Below are 15,062 nucleotides of genomic sequence, written 5' to 3'. Positions count from 1 at the left end.
TAACCCATCATTTATACCTGTTAATTCATAACTCATCTTTTTTTTTTTAAATTGACAACCCATCATTTTTCCTGTTAATTCATAACCCAACATTTATACCTGTTAATAAATACCCCAAAATGTTTTCCTGTTTGTTCATAACCCATCATTAATACCTGTTAGTTCATAACCCATCATTTATACCTGTTAGTTCATAACCCATCATTTATATCTGTTAATTCATAACCCATCATTTATACCTGTTCATTCATAACCCATCATTTATACCTGTTCATTCATAACCCATCATTTATACCTGTTCTTTCACAACCCATCAGTTATACCTGTAAATTCCTAACCCATCAATTATATCTGTTAATCCATAACCCATAATTTATACCTGTTATTTCGTAATCCATCATTTATACCTGTTAATTCATTACCCATTATTTATACCTGTTAATTCATAACCCATAATTTACACCTGTTATTTCATAACCCATCATTTATACCTGTTAATTCATAACCCATCATTTATACTTGTTAATTCATAACCTATCATTTATAGCTGTTAATTCACAACCCATCATTTATACCTGTTAATTCATAAACCATAATTTATACCTGATATATCATAACCCATCATTTATACCTGTTCATTCATAACCCAACATTTATATCAGGTTGTTCATAACCCATCATTATACCTGTTAATTCATAACCCATCATTATACCTGTTAATTCATAACCCATCATTTATACCTGTTAGTTCATAACCCATCATTTATACCTGTTAATTCATAACCCATCATTTACATATTTTAATTCGCAACCCATAATTTATACCTGTTAATTCATAACCCATCATTTATATCTGTTAATTCATAACACATCATTTATATATTTTAATTCATAACCCATCATTTATATCTGTTAATTTATAACCCATAATTTATAACTGTTAATTCACAACCCTTTTTATACCTGTTAATTCATAAACCCATCATTTATATATTTTAATTCGCAACCCATAATTTATACCTGTTAATTCATAAACCATCATTTATACCTGTTCTTTCACAACCCATAATTTATGTCTGTTCATTCATAACACATCATCGATACCTGTTAATTCATAACCCATCATTTATATATTTTAATTCGCAACCCATAATTTATACCTGTTCATTCATAGCCCATCATTTATACCTGTTCATTCATAACCCATCATTTATACCTGTTCGTTCATGTCCCATCATTTATTCCTTTTTATTCATAACCCATCATTTATACCTGTTAATTCATAACCCAACATTTATATCAGGTTGTTCATAACCCATCATTATACCTGTTAATTCATAACCCATCATTTACATATTTTCATTCGCAACCCATAATTTATACCTGTTCATTCATAACCCATCATTTATACCTGTTCTTTCATAACCCATCATTTATACCTGTTAATTCCTAACCCATCATTTATACCTGTTAATTCAGGGGCGGTTCAGGCAGGCTGGCACGCTCCCTAACCTTACTTGGCAGGAACTAATGGAGATCCATAAAAAATCCCAGGAAGAGTTGCTGCTGCCCTGGCAGGAACTAATGGGGATCCATAATAAAGACAATTACTTGTACCAATATTTTTGTGTCTCTTTACTCTCCGATTCGGAAATGCTAATAAGCATAAAAGTAGACGACATGCAAGACAACAAATCCCTGCAAGCTCCTGCATGTCATCTCTAGCTGACACCTTTCACAGAACAGTTCACTGAATTGACCATTGAAATAAATGTTGACAATTTAATCATTGCTACATTAAGGCCTGATTTGTAGAGTGCTGCAGAGATGGTTGTCCTTCTGGAAGTTTCTCCCATCTCCACAGAGGAACTCTGGAGCTCTGTCAGAGTGAACATAGGGTTCTTGTTCAGCTCCCTAACCAAGGCCCTTCTCCCCCGATTTCTCAGTTTGGCCGGGTGGCCAGCTCTAGGACGAGTCTTGGTGGTTTCAAACTTCTTCCATTTAAGAATGATGGATGCCACTTTGTTCTTGGGGACCTTGAATGCTGCAGACATTTTTTGGTACCTTTCCCCAGATCTGTGCCTCGACACAATCCTGTCTCAAAGCTCTATGGACAATTCCTTTGACCTCATGGCTTGGTTTTTGCTCTGACATGCACTGTAAACTGTGGGACCTTATATAGACAGGTGTGTGCCTTTCCAAATCAAGTCTAATCAGTTGAATTTACCACAAGTGGACTCCAATCAAGTTGTAGAAACATCTCAAGGATCATCAATGGAATCAGGATGCATCTGAGCTCAGTTTCGAGTCTCAGAACAAAGGGTCTGAATACTTAAGTAAATACATTTGCAAAAATGTTTAAAAACCTGTTTTTAGTTGGTCATTATGGGTGTGTAGATTGATGAGGGGGAAAAATTATTCAATTTTAGAATAAGGCTATAACGTAACAAAATGTGTAAATAGTGAAGGGTTCTGAATTCTTAACTAATGCACCGTATACCACTGGCAGAGTTTTCTACCTCTGGCAGAATTTTCTACCGCTCGCAAAGTTTTATACTGTTGGCAGTTTTGTACACAGTCACGTGATACGTGGTACAGAAAAGTCCAATCTTAGAAGAGTACATGGGAAGCAACGATACCGTGTGTCTGCAGGTATCTATCTGGTCAAAACCACTGATACAGGGGCCCCTCCACCCTCTGGTGGGATGGATCATGTCTACAGAGAAACCTAGATTCAAATACTTAGATTTGTGTGTATTGGGTATATGTTGTGAAATTGTTAGATATTACTTGTTAGATATTACTGCACTGTCGGAGCTAGAAACACAAGCATTTTGCTACATCCGCAATAACTTCTGCTAAACACGTGTATGTGACCAATAAAATGTGATTTGATTTTGATTTGAAATAAACGTCCTATTTATCAAAGGGGCTTTTGGCTGGAGTGAAAATTACTCCAAAGGATTTGAATTTCTTAAAAGTCCATTTTGATACAGAAACACTAAACCATGATTTAGATTTATTAAGAACAAGTTGATTGACAAGGACATGAAAAATTTGAAGACTGGAATAAACCACATTTTGGCTATGATAAAAGATATGCTTCTGTGGTCAAAAGGATCCATGTCAGAAGTATGGTTCAATGCAAATATGTAGTGGGTGTAAAGTTTGTTTTAAATGCTCACTTATTAAACACGAATCAATCAACACATGCTTCTCTTTGAACGACTTAATATAATATTACACTTTTATGAAATAAATGAAAACTTAACTTTTAGTTCCTCAACTGCGTTGCCCACTCCAGACAGCAGATGGCGATGTGCGTCTTTTAGGTTCAGGCGATGCTGCCAGTGTGACGTATAATCTAGTGGATGGGACGCTCCTTCAACAACAACAGCTAGTCAGACACCTCCGTAGCTTTCTAGCAAACATAGCTACAACATTCACGCTATTTACATTGTTTTGGTGTATGTTAGTCGCTGTGTATTAAACACACTTCTGTCGTATGTACTTGTTGGCCCATTTAATTATATATTTACGTTGTTTGTCAACTAGCTGGTTTGCTAAATTAGCTTAGAACTAAGCTTGTCGCTAATGCTAGCTAGCTAACATCCCCGACCATGAGTTCACTAAGCTACTCTCCTCCTGCTAAAGAAGAGGTCTGCTGGACGGAGAAAGAAGCTCTCGTGAAAGAGGAGGAGGAAGAGGAGGATATCACAGTAAAACAAGAAGTAGAGTGTGAGGCTGTTACCGTGAAAGAAGAAGAGACAGACGTTTCAGTGAAAGAAGAGAAAGAAGCGTTCAATGAGGAAGAGGATGTTACTGTAAAAGAAGAGGGGGATGCAGTTTTTGGAGTGAAAGAGGAGGAGGGGGAGATGACTGTCACATTGAAAGAGGAGAAGGAGGAAGAAGAGGAGGTTGGAGATCTGTTTAACACCAGTAAGTACCGTCTCTGCAATCGTTGAACCAATATGCAGTAGAGGGGTTCTACACTTTAATGTTGTTCTGTAGGAATGGCTGAAGCTGCACTGTAATGTGTAGAACATCAAGAGTGGACCATCAACAAAACGTTAACAATTGATCAAATGCATCCAATGACAATGCCTGAAATACTGTAGTCCTCAATATCTCCTATTAGCTTAGCCCAAGATGTAGTCTTAAAGAGGCAATCAGCAGTTGTTACATCCATTTTGGGACTTATACATTAATGATATGTACCCATTGTTTCTTTAAGAAATCAGTTCTAAATGCCTTATGAGCTTCGTTCAACTGTTGTACCCCATCAGAACCCAAAATATAAGCTTTTTTTACCCCAATGTTTGTCAGTAAATATAACAAACACCGTATATCTTCAAAACATGGTTAAAACTATAATGTTGATATCATGGATGGTTACATTTCTCCAGCCACATCCCTCAGCTTTTTACCGAAACGGGCAGAGAGTACGCTTGTTATTGTTTCTACTGCTGATTGCTGCTTTAAACAACTTCTTCAGGATCTGTGTCCCGTCCACAGGACGGTTGAGCTAACGTATGCTAATGCGATTAGCATGAGGTTGTAAGTGACTGTAGTAACTTGACAAGGAATGCCCACACGCATTTCGATATTACTTTCCTTTACTTTCAACCCAAACCTAAGGTGTATTGCCAGGTACAAACGGTACAAATATAGCAGAACTATATAGCCAACTCAACCGGTGGTTGAATCACATTGCACAGAACTCACTCTTAGTGATGACATCATCAAAAGGGAAAGGTCACGGTCAATACCAATAATAACCATGTCATTATTTATATTGTCTCCACACTATAACACTTCTCCCCCCTCAATTTAAATCCCCCCTGTAAGGAAAACATAAGGTTAACAAGTAAACCACATCAGTATTTTCTTTTCTTTACTACACCACACTGTAGAACTTCTGCTGGTGTTACCGTAAATGTAAACAAAACAACAACAATAAAATGACAGGCCTTATTTCTTTTCAACTAGGTCTGCTGCTCCAAACACTTACACCATGAGTCTCTCAGTCTCAACTACAGAGTTAGTCTTTCAGGAGGCTTGTGACTACACTGTGATCTGCGCAGTACTCCTGGTGTGCTACGAGACACAGGTAAGGCGTGTCCCAGTGGAGCTGGGTCTGAGGGCACAGGAGCGGGTTGGGTGTTTGTGAGAGAATGTCCATCACCCTCTGCTGGAACCACTTAATGCCCCTGTTCCTCAGATGCTGTTTCCTGTGGGATTTCAACTTGTATACTACCACCCACAGCTGTTCCGTCTGAAAACATGGTCTTGTCTTTGTCATAGCGAAGGCGGAGATGGTCCTGGTGTCTGCGCATGACTCGCCCATCAGTCAGTTTGACCACAAAGGAGACGGGACCACTCTGACTCAGAATGATACCTGGCAACCAGCGTTGGCTGCTTGTGAAGTTGCGGATGTAGACAGTGTCATTGGGTTTTAACTGTCTCTCCCTTGCGTGGTGGTCATGTCTCTCTTTTTGTATCTCCTGCTTCCGTTCCACTCGTGCTCTGATGTTCGGATGCAGTAGATCCAGGTGAGCTTTTGTCTTTCTGCCCATTAACATCACCGCTGGAGCCTGTCCTGTTGTTGTTTGTGGCGTGATGCGGTACTGGAACAAGAACCGAGAGAGCTTAGTTGTGATGGTTCCCCCAGTCATCCTTTTGAGCCCCTCTTTCAGTGTCTGCACAGCCCGCTCCGCTAAGCCGTATGAGGCCAGGTGAAACGGGGCGCTGCGGACATGGCGGATCCCGTTTCTCCGCATGAATTCTTGGAACAAGTCACAGGTAAACGTTGTTGCGTTGTCGGACACCAGAGAGTCCGGCAGACCATGGGTTGAAAACACCTGCCGAAGCTTTTCGATGGTTGTGGTCGCTGTGATGTTGCTCATGATGTGCGCCTCCAGCCACTTGGAGTGTGCGTCCACCATGACAAGGAACATGTGACCCATGAATGGGCCTGCAAAATCTATATGCAGCCTGGACCATGGGCGGTCAGGCCACTCCCACAGATGTAGTGGCGCGGGTGGCGCCATCTTCTGGTTGATCTGGCACTCTGAACATGATTAAACTTTGTCTTCTACCTCCTGATCCATGTTAGGCCCCCAGATGTAAGATCTGGCTAAACTTTTCATCAGGGAGGCACCCGGGTGAGCCTCATGGACCTCATCCATGACTTGATCACGGCCAGGGGTTGGAACAACCACTCTGGACCCCCAGAGTATGCAGCCGTCCTGCACACTCAGCTCAGTTTTGCGCTTTGCATAAGGTCTTAGTCCATCATCCTCTATGACAGGAGGCCAACCCTGCATCAGGAATCTTTTCACTTGGGACAGGATAGGATCCCGGTCTGTCCACTGTTTGATCTGTTTGGCATTCACAGGTGAGTTTGACAATCTCTCCATTAGGAAAATTGTCTCGGGAGGCACCACAGTTGTGGCAGGCATCTCTGGTAGCGGGAGACGGCTGAGCGCGTCTGCATTTGCATTGTCCTTCCCCGCTCTATACACTATCGTGTACTGGTAAGTTGACAGTGTCAGGGCCCAGCGCTGTAACCTTGCTGAAGCCATGGGCGGAATGCATCTTGATTCACTAAAAAGGCTCATCAGTGGTTTGTGGTCAGTGCATATGGTGAAATGACGACCGTAGAAGTACTGATGGAAGCGTTTCACAGCAAAGACTATGGCCAGACCTTCCTTGTCTAACTGTGAATAACCCTTCTCAGCACTCGTCAGCGTACGTGATGCGAATCCAATGGGTCTCTCTGACCCGTCCTCCATCTGATGAGAGAGTACTGCCCCGACACCATAGGGTGAGGCGTCACATGACAGGATGATCTCTTTGTCTTGGTCAAAATGAACCAGAAGTTGTGCTGATTGTAGTAGTGCTTTCACTTCCTTGAAAGCTTTCTCTTGTGCTGGCCCCCACTTCCATTTACAGTCTTTGTGGAGCAACTGATAAAGTGGAGCCAACACTGTTGACAGCTCCGAGAGGAACTTACCATAGTAGTTCACCATGCCCAGGAACGACCTGAGCTCTGACCCATTCTTGGGGTTTGGAGCATCCTTGATTGCCCTGACTTTGTCGTCCACAGGACACAGACCCTGCGCTGTGATCTTGTGACCTAGGTATGTCACACTCTGTGCTTGGAATGTGCACTTGCTACGCTTCAGGCGCAGCCCTGCCTCAGAGAATCTCTTTAACACCTGGTCCAGATGGTGGAGGTGCTCCTCCTCCGTCTCCCCTGTAACCAGGATGTCATCCAGGTACACTGCTACATGAGGGATCCCCTGCAGTAGATTGTCCATTGTCCTCTGGAAAATGGCTGGGCTGGACGCCACTCCGAAAACCAAGCGGTTGTACCTGAACAAGCCTTTGTGCGTGTTCACTGTGACATACTCTTTTGAGTCCTCGTCCAGGAGGAGCTGTTGGTAGGCGTGACTCATGTCAAGCTTTGAGAACGTCTGACCTCCTGCCAGTGTCACGAACAAGTCCTCCACCCGTGGCAGCGGGTAAGCGTCTAGCTTAGAGGCCCTGTTGATGGTGAGTTTGTAGTCCCCACATATACGCACCGTGCCGTCACTTTTCAGAACGGGAACGATAGGAGCTGCCCAGCGGGAGAACTGAACGGGAGTAATGACGTTTGCTTCCTGCAGCCGCTCCAACTCATCTTCCACTTTCTTTTTCATGGCGTAAGGCACTGTCCTGGGCTTGAAAAAGCGAGGCTCGGCTTGAGGATCCACAAACAGCTTAACTGCAGTGCCCTGCAGTGTGCCCAGTTCATCTTTGAAAATCTCTGGGTACTTTTGAATGACATCCTCTGTCACTCGGGTGTGTTTTATCTCACCCCAGCTCAGTTGTATTTTGTTTAGCCAGTCACGCCCTAGTAAACTAGGCCCATTCCCTTTCACCACCAGGAGCCGTGCTCTCGCTTCCTGGCTGTTGTATGCAATGTCCACCTCTAGAGCCCCCAGCAATGGTATGGTCTCCCCGGTGTACGTACGCAGTCTGATCCCTGCCGGTGTGAGGGCAGAAACCTGTCTTGAGCCCCATTTTTGTTTGTAGGTCTCCTCACTTATGACAGAGGCAGAGGCCCCCGTGTCAACCTCCATCCTCATCTGCTTTCCATCTACCTCCACTGTAGCATAGATGGGCTCTGCGCGCGGCTCCGTCACATTAAACATGTTGTAGGAACAATGCTCTTCCTCCTCCTCTGTGCTCTCTAGGTGGTGCGCTGCTGACTGAGGCTTTGGTGCTGTGAACTTGCCCAGCCCAGTCCGCCCACCCTCTGGCTTGCTCCTAGGACCCCTGCATTTTTTTGCTAAATGTCCCTTTCTGTTGCAATTGTGACAGACAGTCTCCATGAACTTACAGTTGTTACCATAATGTGTCCCTCCACATCTGAAACATTCCACTGCTTTTCCCCTTTTTCCTGCCACCTCTTTTGTCACCTGATGCACTCCACAACTTTCACTGTTGGCCTTTTGAATATTTTTCACATTACTAGCGGCCATCTCCATCCCTTGAGATAGTTCCAATGCTCTCTTGAAAGTCAGTGTGGCTTCCCCCAGCAACCGGTGCTGTATGCTGTCCTCATTAATGCCACAGGCTAATCTGTCACGGAGCATGTCCTCTAACATAGCCCCAAACTCACAATGTTCAGAGAGTTCACGTAATTCAGCAACAAAGTTGGCAACAGACTGACCTGTTTTCCGAAAATGGCAGTTAAACTTGAACCTCTGGACAATCACTGACGGCTTTGGATTGTGGTGTGTCTGAACGAGAGCAACTAGATCCCCAAAAGGAATTTCTCCCGGTCTCCGTGGTGTAGCCAAATTCCTCATTAGCTTGTAGGTTTTAGCCCCACACACACTCAAGAGAATAGAGCGCTGTTTAGCCTAATCTATGATTCCATTTGCCAAGAAAAAGTGTCCCAACCTTTCCACATATTCCGTCCAGTCCTCGTTCTCTTCCACAAACTCAGTGATAGTCCCAAACATTGCCATTATAACGCCAACTTGTCCTTGATCCTCATTAGCGATTTTCACTTGCTGCTGATTGTCCCCGTCGGCGTTTCCGTCCAGCGGCACCTGCTCTCCGTCGCTCATTAAGCTAGCTAGCTAACTGACTACCTCCATTGTTTCTTAGCTAGCTAGCACCTCGCCCTGTACAAGTTGATAAAGTTTTATCCTCGTTGCCAAAAAGGTGTAGTAACTTGACAAGGAATGCCCACACGCATTTCGATATTACTTTCCTTTACTTTCAACCCAAACCTAAAGGTGTATTGCCAGGTACAAACGGTACAAATATAGCAGAACTATATAGCCCACTCAACCGGTGGTAGAATCATATTGCACAGAACTCACTCTTAGTGATGACATCATCAAAAGGGAAAGGTCACGGTCAATACCAATAATAACCATGTCATTATTTATATTGTGTCCACACTATAACAGTAACAAGAACATTTTCTAGGACATAGACATATCTGATATTGGCAGAAAGCTTAAATTCTTGTTAATCTAATTGCACTGTCCAATTTACAGTAGATATTGCAGTGAAATAATACCATGCTATTGTTTAAGGAGAGTGCACATTTATGAAAATGAAAAGTTATTAACCTGTTATGGATAGGGGGCAGTATTTTCACGGCCGGATAAAAAACGTACCCGATTTAATCTGATTATTACTCCTGCCCAGAAACTAGAATATGCATATAATTATTAGCTATGGATAAAAAATACTCCAAAGTTTCTAAAACTGTTTGAATGGTGTCTGTGAGTATAACAGAACTCATTTAGCAGGCCAAAACCTGAGAAGATTCCTTACAGGAAGTGCCCTCTCTGACCATTTCTTGGCCTTCTACACTCTCTTTATTGAAAACTGAGGATCTCTGCTGTAACGTGACACTTCCTACGGCTCCCATAGGCTCTCAGAAGGCGGCAAAACGTTGAATGATGCCTTTGCAGGCCATGGCTGAAAAACAGTAGCGCATTTGGATAGTGGTCGATCTGAGAACAATGAGACTGGGGGCGCGTGCACGAGCCGACACCATGTTTTTATTTTCAGTCTTTGAACGAAAACACGGTTTCCCGGTCGGAATATTATTGCTTTTTTCCGAGAAAAATCGCATAAAAATTGATTTTAAACAGCGTTTGACATGCTTCGAAGTACTGTAATGGAATATTTTTAAAAATTTTGTCACGAAACGCGCCGGGCGCGTCACCCTTCGTCACCCTTCGGATAGTGTCTTGAACGCACGAACAAAACGCCGCTATTTGGATATAACTATGGATTATTTGGAACCAAACCAACATTTGTTATTGAAGTAGAAGTCCTGGGAGTGCATTCTGACGAAGAACAGCAAGGGTAATCCAATTTTTCTCATAGTAAATCTGACTTTGGTGAGGGCCAAACTTGGTGGGTGTCAAAATAGCTAGCCTGTGATGGCGAGCTATCTACTCAGAATATTGCAAAATGTGCTTTCACCGAAAAGCTATTTTAAAATCGGACATAGCGATTGCATAAAGGAGTTCTGTATCTATAATTCTTAAAATAATTGTTATGTTTTTTGTGAACGTTTATCGTGAGTAATTTAGTAAATTCTCCGGAAGTTTCGGTGGGTATGCTAGTTCTGAACGTCACATGCTAATGTAAAAAGCTGCTTTTTTTATATAAATATGAACTTGATTGAACAAAACATGCATGTATTGTATAACATAATGTCCTAGGAGTGTCATCTGATGAAGATCATCAAAGGTTAGTGCTGCATTTAGCTGTGGTTTTGTTTTTTGTGACATTATATGCTAGCTTGAAAAATGGGTGGTCTGATTATTTCTGGCTGGGAACTCTGCTGACATAATCTAATGTTTTGCTTTCGCTGTAAAGCCTTTTTGAAATCGGACAGTGTGGTTAGATAAAGGAGAGTCTTGTCTTTAAAATGGTGTAAAATAGTCATATGTTTGAAAAATGGAAGTTTTCAGATTTTCGAGGACTTTGTATTTCGCGCCACGCCCTATCATTGGATATTGGAGCAGGTGTTCCGCTAGCGGAACGTCTAGATGTAAGAGGTTAATAAACAAATTAGACTCATTTGGGCAGTCTTGATAGACAATTTTGAACAGAAATGCAATGGCTCATTGGATCAGAATAAACTTTGCACACACACTGCAGCCTTCTAGTGGACAAAATCTAAATTGCACCTGGGCTGGAATAATGCATTATGGCCTTTCTCTTGCATTTCAAAGATGATGGTACAAAAAAATACAAAAGAACGGTTGTTTTTCTTCTTTGTGTTGTCTTTTACCAGATCTCCTACATCTCCTACATTCCTTTCACATTTCCACAAACTTCAAACTGTTTCCTTTCAAATGGTACCAAGAATATGCATGCTCTTGCTTCAGGGCCTGAGTTACAGGCAGTTAGATTTAGGAATATCATTTTAGGCAAAAATTGAAAAAAAAGGGGTCGGATCCTGATATTATACTTTCATATCACATCAAAATAATTTCAAATACTTTCACATAATACTTGCATATCACATCAAAATCGGTAACCAGTAGCAACTCCCCAAACGGTCTTAGATGGCAGCAGTGCCTTGCGGTCGAACAAAATTAGTTTCTCATCATCTCTCCTCCTTCCTTCAGGCTTCCTTTTCTTCTTTGGACTTTATATGGCGGTTGGCAACTTTAAGGTGCATTACCACCACCAACTGGACTGTATTGTGGACCTCAGTTCATCTTTCAATCACCCACGTGGGTATATGCTCCTAAAAACCAATGAGGAGGTGGGAGAGGTGGGACTTGCAGCGCGTCGAGAGTCACAAATAGAAGCAAGTTATATTTTAGTGCCTGGCTACGCACAAGCAGTGTGGGTGCAATGATTGTTTAACATGTATGTGTACATTTTATTTATTTTGCAATGCTCGCGCACGTGACGCGAGCATTGTGGTCAGGATGTTAGTGGTAGAGCGTGCTCACCCCCTGGACTTTGTGTTCATGTACATCAGTTCATGTACGAGACTAGGGGACGTCTGGCACTGTTTCCCTGCTAGTCCACCCTCAAGTTCTTTTGACAATTGTGTAGCATTATTTAGGAGGCTTAGTGTTTCTGATAATGACTTCCTCTCCTGGGTGCCCATACCTCGGCTAAGTCTGAGTTGCGGGAGATGGATTGGGCCTTTGGTCAGATCAAACGTCTTGTCTGCCTGAGTGTGATGTGTACGATGTCTGCCCACTCTCAACCTAGCCTTGGGGATGGGCGGTATACCATATTTGACTATATACCAGTATGGACCGGTTTGGGTTTTTACTTTACCTTCTATAAGGGTATTTCAATGTTTGGTTTGTTAAATGTGATGTACCCCAAAAACAAAACATTTTCAGGAATCTGGGAGGGGGGGAACCTCTTCATTCAGTATTCTGGAGATCTAGAAATCTATTTGCCGCCTTCACAATGTCAAGCTTCTTTTGATTTTGTATTAGTTTGACTAGTGCAATTTATCTCTTGCACTATAAACACAACAAAGTCCACCTTCACTATTAGTGTTTTGGGATCCTTCTCCTGCATGGCTTCAATGCAGACTGTGGGACATCCACTACCTTCTCTCTACTCACTCCTTCAGCTATTTTCACTGCCTCCACATAGGACACCTGCTAGATGGGCCTGACCCTAGCTACTGTGACATCCTTCATCCGTACAGGGCACTCCAGGAACTTGGGAACGTGATTCCCATCACAATTACAACAACATGCTTCATCTGACTCTTCAACTACAACATATTTATTCCTTAGACAAACACTTGCCACGTGTCCAAACTTTTACAATTGTAACACCACAGCGGCTTCTATACATAGGGTCTCACCGCATATCTCACATACCCAGGTTATACATAGATGGGAGAACCAGTTCACCAAACGACAGTAAAACCTTCCGTCTATCATTCAATTTAATCGACGTGCGTCTACCTGGAATGTTATCCCTAAACCACCCAGCCTCTATGTCCAACGCAACACCAGAGATGACACTTTTAACCAGTGCCCTACTCTGAAAGTTATAGCCTTCCACATCGTACGTCCACATCTTGTTGAATCACAGAGCTTTCTCCTTTTGCGCTGTTGACACACGAAATCAGCATCATACCACTCCTGGTCACTCAAACCAATTCCACTTTACCCAATTCATCCTTCACCATCTTTGAGACCGCTAACGGGTCACCCAAAAAAAATATCCTTGCTGATGATTCCCACTCCAACCATAAACTGCTGTTCATTACCAACTTTAGCCCTTTTCACTCCACTGTTCTTTGCCATCGTCCACTCAGTCTCAAGAACTGTACAGAGGCAATGTTCTTCACCATCGTCCACTCATTCTCAACAACTGTACTTGTGCCAAGAGAATCCCACAATGCGTCCTCCATTGCTCCTCCAGTCATCCCCCGGACTCCCTCACTCTTTGCTGTGAAAGATGTGAGTTTGTGTTCTCGAAGTAGCATCTATATTGTTCGCATTCCAGTACAGTTGCTGCTTCACCAACTTTTTGAATAAAAAAATATTGTGAAAATTTTGTCCATATCGCCCAGCCCTAGCTAGACTAAAGAGCCTCCTGACTAACGTTGGCTAGCATGCATAACTTCTGGTGAATGAAGCTTACTTGTGTTCCCCTGGGCTTTTTAAAGGGATTTTGTGACAATTAGCTTAGAAACTTTGTGTCACAGCATCACAATGTGAAATGCGATTGGTCGACAGTCTCTTGGACGGGCATTATACTTTTTGACATTTTCTGGAAAAGTTTTTCTTTGAAACCTTTTGTTTACTAGCCTGCCTATTGAATTTGGAATGCACTGTACTGCTCATCTCTGAAACTCACTTAGATAATTCCTTTGATACAGCAGTAGCAATATAGGAATATAACAACTACAGAAAAGACAGGAATGTCTATGGGGAGGTGTTGCTGTATACAGTGCATTCGGGAAAGTATTCAGACCTCTTGAATTTTTCCACGTTTTGTTACGTTAACGCCTTATTCTAAAATTGATTAAATTAGTATTTTTCCTTTCATTTAGCTAATGTAATTGGCACACCTGCATTTGTGGAGTTTCTCCCATTCTCCTCTGCAGATCCTCTCAAGCTCTGTCAGGTTGGATGGGGAACGTCACTGCACAGCTATTTTCAGGTTTCTCCAGAGATGTTAGATCGGGTTCCAGTCCGGGCTCTGGCTGGGCCACTCAAGGACATAGAGACTTATCCCGAAGCCACTCCTGCGTTGTCTTTGCTGTGTGCTTAAGGTCGTTGTCCTGTTGGACGGTGAACCTTTGCCCCAGTCTGAGGTCCTGAGCACTCGAGCAGGTTTTCATCAAGGATCTCTCTGCCCTTTGCTCCGTTAACCTCTATGGGCTAGGTGGGACGCTAGCGTCCCACCCGTGGTGCACTCCATCAACAGCAGGTGCATTTCAAGAGCGGCAAATTTGAATCCAAATAAATGTCAAAATTCAAATTTTTCAAACATACAACTATTTTACACCCTTTGAAAGATAAACATCTCCTTAATCTAACCACGTTTTACGATTTCAAAAAGGTTTTACGGCGAAAGCATAAATTTAGAGTATGTTAGGACAGTACATTTACAAGAGTTGTGTGTAATGTTTTGTCAATTCAAAGACAGGGTCACCAAAACCATAAAACCAGCTAAAATGATGCACTAACCTTTTACAATCTCCATCAGATGACACTCCTAGGACATTATGTTAGACAATGCATGCATTTTTAGTTCTATCAAGTTCATATTTATATCCAAAAACAGCGTTTTACTATGGCATTGATGTTGAGGAAATCGTTTCCCTCCAATAACCGGCAGTCAAGTCAACACCACAAATTAAATAATTAAAATTAGAAAACATTGGTAAAATATTATATTGTCATTTAAAGAATTATAGATTTACATCTCTTGAACGCAATCAACTTGCCAGATTTAAAAATAACCTTACTGGGAAATCACACTTTGCAATAATCTGAGCACTGCGCCCAGAAAAATACGCGTTGCGATACAGA

The 15,062-nt window shown here is 42.3% G+C and overlaps 1 protein-coding gene across 3 annotated transcripts in view; it reads left to right on the top strand.

Annotated features, from left to right (window-relative positions):
* Positions 1-3,380: 3,380 nt before the first annotated feature.
* LOC106564402 (uncharacterized) overlaps positions 3,381-15,062 on the top strand; it is a 31,353-nt gene continuing 19,671 nt past the window's right edge. For all 3 annotated transcript variants that reach the window (XM_082958711.1, XM_082958713.1, XM_082958712.1), the window contains exon 1: positions 3,381-3,939. In XM_082958711.1, the coding sequence (XP_082814837.1) occupies positions 3,621-3,939 (319 nt within the window). In that variant the 5' untranslated portion in view covers positions 3,381-3,620. The remainder of the gene's footprint in view (positions 3,940-15,062) is intronic.

This window comes from Salmo salar, chromosome 12 (genome assembly GCF_965601325.2).
Source record: "Salmo salar chromosome 12, fSalSal1, whole genome shotgun sequence".
Classification (NCBI taxonomy): Eukaryota; Metazoa; Chordata; class Actinopteri; order Salmoniformes; family Salmonidae; genus Salmo; species Salmo salar.
This window is presented reverse-complemented; position numbering and strand designations above follow the sequence as displayed.